A 6,326-nucleotide genomic window follows, 5' to 3' on the forward strand; every position below is an offset into this window, starting at 1 on the left:
CAATCACAAATGGCTGCATTTCATGCTTAGCACATTTAAAGATCATAATGTGAATGTTCGACAATGGAAAATTGTCTTTTGGGCTTGCTTTATGAGATCCCTATAACCAACACAAATTCTAATCTTTCCATCTTTCTTGGCGACCAGAACAATATTGGCAACCAAGTTGGATACTCTTTCACTTCCACTAATATAGACTCGATATTTTTGGTGATCTCTTCTTTAATCTTTAAACTTAACTCAAGCTTGAACTTCTTTGTTTTGTTTCACTGGATTGAATCTCGGATTTATCGGCAACTTGTAAACCCTAAAAAATACATCAATATATTTAGTAAGCAAATGAATCAGCTCGCTTGTTTGACCTTCATTCAGATGGACACTAATTTTGACCTCTTTGACGCACTCTTTGTCTCCCAGATTCACAGTCTCAGTTTCTTCCAAATTCGGCTTATGTTGATTCTCAAACTGCCAAAATTCCTTAATAACATATTTTGGTATCTCATTTTCTTCTTCATACTTCTCATCTTCGTCATTACTAGCCTCATTTTGTTCGTTCAGCTCGTGACATGACATGACATTTGTAGGTTTTAAATTAAAATTACTAAATCATAAATAAACAAAGTTAGGAAAGTAAAATAAGCAAATAAGAAAATAAACAAGTTTTCAATAAAAGAGGCTTTCATTCAAATTGGAAAACAATTCAAACTTTGGTCATGACAAAGGGCCATGTTGCCTTTATAAACATTACGGGGGAATTCCAAAATTTAAGTAATTAAAGAAACTGAAAAATGGTGGGTCTTGAGCCTCTTCCGGACTACCACCAATTTTCAAAACAGTTATAAACAATGTCATTCTACCAAGATATTCGGGTAATCAGGATTGGTGTGGAGTTCCAAATTTGCAGCTACTCTCCGGGCTAAGCATCGCGAATACGAGCTAGATCAACCTTGTCCTTCATGACAATGCAATCTTTTCAAAAAGGCCCCAAATTTTTTCCCCAAGGCCATCACAATTGGCATGCCCTCGGACTGGAAAAGACTAGTACAGATGAGGGATTGGTCTAGCCAATGCTTGGTCACCACTCTTTTTCATCTTCAACTCATCATATGTGGGAACGTACCCCAAACCATACCTTGCTCCATTGATGGGAACTTGAATAGGCTCGACGATTCCTTGGAAATTTCTTCCCAATCCTAAACCTGGCTCGAATTCATTCTGGAGCATCACCATCGACATAAACTTTTACACAAAAGGCATAGGGGGTTGTGGCTACAAATCATCACCGGTGGCATTAACCAGCTCACCGTGTAGAAATCAGTGCCTTAAAATACTTCTTCTATGATTGGGGCTTGCCCACCGGAGTGGCTTCCTTCACTGTGAATAACCAATTCCTACTCCTTCCAGACAATCTTCATCAGTTGGTGAAGGGTAGAAGGCACGTCCCGAGCTATGTTAATGAATGTCCTTTCTAGAAGAAGGTTGTAGCTAGTGTCGATGTCAAGAACTTGAAACTTTGCATTGAACTCTGCAGGACCCATCTGAATGACCAAGTTTACCGCTCCCACTCTATCTCTCTGCACCCCATCGAAGGCTCTCACATTGAATTGGTTTTGTTCAAGCTTCCCCAAATCAAACCTTAACTTCCTCAGAGTCGACAACGAACAAATATTGAGAGCAAATCCATCATCTACCAAAACATAGTTTATAACCCTTTCTCGACATATGACAATGAAATGCAAAGCTTTATTGTGCATCCTCTCTTCGAAGGAAAAATCTTCATCACAGAAGTTGATCTGATGTCCTCAGATAACCTGGTTGATCATGGCCACTACATTATCGCGGCTGGTGCCCACGAGCATATATGTATCATCCAAAGCCTTCATTAAAGTTTGCCTATGTAGCTGTAAATTTTTTAACAGGCCCACACAAAAATTTGAGCGGGGTTTTTCTCAAAATTCTTATTAATCGAATAGTCTTTTGGCTGCATCTTCCTCAAGAATTATTCAGCTTCACCTTCGCTTATGGACCTCTTTCCTTGGTTGTTCTTTTGCCCTCCATGGGAAAACTCTTCTGGAGTATAACAGCTGCTAGATCTAGTCATACCTTGGGAAGAAGTGGTTACTATCACAAACCTAGGTTGAGCAAGAGTTTTTATTGGCATCAAGGCAACAACCTTTGCGGATGTCAGATTCACAAACTCCTTCTTTTCTTTGATGCTCAAAGAAGCCACGACCCTTTCCAACGCATCATGAACAATCGAAACTATCGCCTTTGTCACGCCCCAGTCGTCATCCGTCTCTCTCATATTGATATTGACGCCCTATGATTTGGCAAAGGATTAATATTGACATTGGGTACGATTGTCTAGAGGGATACCACGTACTAGTCGATTAGATCCTGGATTTTGTTCTTGAGATTAATACAGTCCTCAGTATCATGTCCAATACTATTGGTGTGATATGCACACTTTTCATCAGGTCTGTAAAATCGGGAGCTAGTGTCCACTAACTTGGGCCCCACTGGACGAATGTAACCTCCCGCAATTAATCGCTCGTACAACTTTGTTCATCTTTCGGAAAGTGTAGTAAAAATTTTGGCGGGCTTTTTCTCAAATCTAGGACGAGGGGGGTCGTATAGTTTCCTTGAAGAGGAGGAACCTGACAATAATTTTGGACATTAGGATGGGGAGCTTGATATCTGGGATAACAATTTGTCTGGTAATTTGGCATGTAGTTTTGTATTTTGGGGAGGTATTTTTGTAAGCTGGAGCTTGGTCTTAATATACTAGGGGAGACACTCTGTAATTTGAATGCACGTTTGTGCAATTGGGAGCGACACTTTGGTAATGATAATATGGGGTTAGGTGAGATGGAGGGAAATTTTGGTATATGGGAGGGGGAGTATTTTGGTAAGTGAGAGGAGCATTTTGGTAATTGGAGGGGGGGGGATATTTTGATAATAAGCTTGTGTATAACAAGTCTGGTAAGAACTTTGTGAAGGTCGAGAACGACCGTGGTATGACGATGATATTCTTGGGGTCTTCTTCCCCTCATAGGAGACAACATACACATCTTCTTTCTTTTTAAACAAACCCGATGATACAGGTGAGGCAGAAACACGAGTAATCTTTCTGGTTTTTAATCAATCTTTGATAGTCTCACCTACCTTGACTATCTCGGCAAACTTTGGTCCAATGAACAACATGATTTTGTTATAAAACTGGGGTTCCTAAATACGCACAAATATTTCAACAATTTCCTTTTCAGACATAGGAGGCCGAACTCTGGCTACCTCCTTTCGCCATCTGTACTAAAACTCTTTACAGCTCTCGTTGGATTTCTGCTTCATCTTTTCTAGCGAATAGCAATCAGGGACAATCTCCATGTTGTAAGCAAATCGAAGTCCTTATCCAAGGCATTCTAGCTAGTCACTCTCTCGTCTCGTGAGATGTAAATCATTCCAAAGCTTCTCCGCTCAAACATCGGCTAAAACGCCACATTAGCATAACTTCATGTCTCCCAACTCCTACGACTTGGTCACAGTAGGCTATTAGATGCGCTAAGAGGTTACCTATTCCTTTAAAAGTGTCAAACTTTGGCATCTTGAACCATTCTGAGAGGTCCAGATTCAGATGTATGGACAAGTCTTCATAGTTCAAATCGGCGACATCAGGATTGCACTGAACCTCCTTCATTGCCCTTCATATATCTTTCTTTATGTCTATATTTGGAGAATCTTCTCTTGATCTCCATTCTCTTTCCTTCTCCTCATTATGGTCGAGCTTAGAACCATTCACGTCGTGCTCATTTGGACGAGAATTTGAAAGGTGATTTTTCAGGGTAGTAACGGAAGGACTTGGGGTGTTTTGAGTAGCTTGGTAATTTTGAGGGTAGATTTGGGGGTTAGTATGTTGGTTTTGGTGATGGAGAGATTTTTTGGGATGGAATATATTTTGGTTTTGCGGAGGTGGAGCGGTTTGGTGATGGGCATTTAAAGGGGGAGGTGGTATTTGGGGATTATTATTTTGAGGAGGGGTGGGTTTTGGTAGGAGGCCGATACATATTGAGGATTTTGCATGATTAAGTCAATGATCGAGGGGTTTTGAGAAGGAGCGGATGACGGTTTCTGAACATGTACCATGTTTCAATTGGGAAAGTACAACGGAGGTATTCCATCAGTCAAAACATTGGCAGTAAAACTTGGTGGAGGCAGATCTTGTCTCCTTTGCATTTCTACCCTCATGTCGGCAATCTGCTGCATTAGCTGCATAATCAGTTCATTCTGATCCCTATGGTGGGTTGAGCCACCACAACGTGAGTAAGACTGATTTCTTCGTTGTTGTTCCCCATTACTGTTGTTCCTCATTACTGTTGTTCCCTTATCTGAACTATGGCTGGGGAAAAAATCTGCAGGCCCTTTTTATCTAGTGAAGTAGGGATGATTAGCCAGTTTAATTGACACATACTAGTTTGTAAGTACATGTGTAGGAAAATAACTCAAAGGAAAATTCTTTAATTTAAAATCAGAATACATAATGTAGGATATCACATAGAGAGAACATAAACACAAAAGTTGCTTTGTTTGAGGACATTTTAATCCACGAGTAAGAGGAAACTAATTTTTTGAACAAGCAAGAATTTACTTGTTTTAGTTTGACACTATCTCAAATAGGTTAAATCACGTTGAGCTAAGGTCTTCTTTGTTGCATCTCTTTCGACGTCCGATGATTTGAGCCTCATATTTTCATGTGGAATAGAAATGGAGATAACGAAAATTTTGAAAGATAGGGGCCGGACCTATGAAGGATGCCTACGTATCTCACAAGGAGAATTCAGGCCCTATGTAGTTCGACTACAAAATAAGTTCTTGTTTTCATTCATTCATTTTCCAACAATTAGAGGGAAATTGAAAAACAAACAACAAAGCTTTAAAACAAAAAAAAGTGTTCCCGTCTCAGCCCCTTTTTCTTCTTATTGTATCAGTCACAGGGAACAAACTCGACTTGAATCTTTCCTATGCTGATGAGGTATTTCATGTCGTGACGGAATATAAGACATTTTCAATGCTACGATCGGTGGCCCAGTGATAGGGGCAACGTTTACGAACTTCAATTCCATGGGAATATAACACTCTCACGTTTTTATAGAGAGGGGTAAAGACCTCGTTTCAAACCAACACTGAGTAGACCTCCAACATTTTTTTCTTGATAGGCGTGAAGGAGAAACTATAGAATTTAGTCTTCTCAGTGACCGGTATGTCGATCCTCGGTTCGTCGCACGCAATAATGACATCATCACCCTAACTGTTTGTAATATTATCCATATCGAGCAAGTGACAGACCGCATACTTAAACTCTATGCACTCCTCTAATGTGTGCCCTTTCTTGTTGGGATGACACTCATAGATCTTACAGATGTCCCATGATCCCACTTTGGAAGATGCTCTTTTGACTGGCCTAAACATATGCCTAGATTGATAGTGCTCGAAAATGAGGGCGCATGGAATGACTTTCATCCCTTTTCGGTATTCTTGTGGGTTGCGTAGAGAGTGACTTTCCGGTCCCCTTCTGCAAGACGTCCTTTGATAGAAGGTTTGCGGGCAACTGCTTCCTCATAACTTTCTTCAATGTTCTCCAACTTAGTGCTGTCACGGGGAAACAGTATCTTATATAGGCTTTTTCCGTGCTGCTTTCGTATGTCGATCATCTCCTCTTCATCGGTTCAATTTGGATATTTTTCCCTTTGTTAATAGCTGTGATCTCACCTTTCCTGAGACGGTTGACTAGCATTTTAGGACTTGGTGATGAGATTTTCTTTTGCTTGGGAAACTCAAGACTAAAAAAAATTGGTTGAACATTGAAGTTGGTGACTTGTATATATTTTCGGAAATTTCTGGAAAGGGGTGGGTTAGTGATGTGCTCATTCAAAGCAACATATAACATAAACAATTAAAAACACATATATCGTGTCCTGAACATGGATGAGACCCTTTTGGACAAGGGTGGGCCTAGCGCATTTGAAAGACGTACGTGTGGAATCAAAACATTTAATTACCCCCCCCCCACCCAAAGCAAATTTCACATATGAATAGTTAATATTCACAAGGGGAATAAAAAGGGGAAATAAGGAACATAATATAAAAGGACAGACCCACACAAGGGCCATTTAAATGTACGGAAATGTAAGAAAGACAAGCCCATGCAGGGGTTGATAATGACAAAAATACATATAAAAAAAAGTCCACATAGGGGCGAAGTTCACTATGTTGTCCATCATGGCCCTGCTTCTCTGTTGCTTTGTTGTGTCTTGTATTGCTGAAACATGTAT

General features: G+C 40.2%; 1 protein-coding gene across 1 annotated transcript; it reads right to left on the bottom strand.

The window, feature by feature from the left end:
- Positions 1–1,391: 1,391 nt before the first annotated feature.
- LOC138339259 (uncharacterized) lies at positions 1,392–3,694 on the bottom strand. The gene is made up of 2 exons (XM_069290842.1): positions 3,571–3,694; positions 1,392–1,774 (listed from the first exon to the last, which is right to left on the bottom strand). Exons 1-2 carry the CDS (start codon positions 3,692–3,694, stop codon positions 1,392–1,394), a joined length of 507 nt encoding a protein of 168 aa, XP_069146943.1.
- Positions 3,695–6,326: the final 2,632 nt, after the last annotated feature.

This window comes from Solanum lycopersicum, chromosome 11 (assembly GCF_036512215.1).
Source record: "Solanum lycopersicum chromosome 11, SLM_r2.1".
Lineage (NCBI taxonomy): Eukaryota > Viridiplantae > Streptophyta > Magnoliopsida > Solanales > Solanaceae > Solanum > Solanum lycopersicum.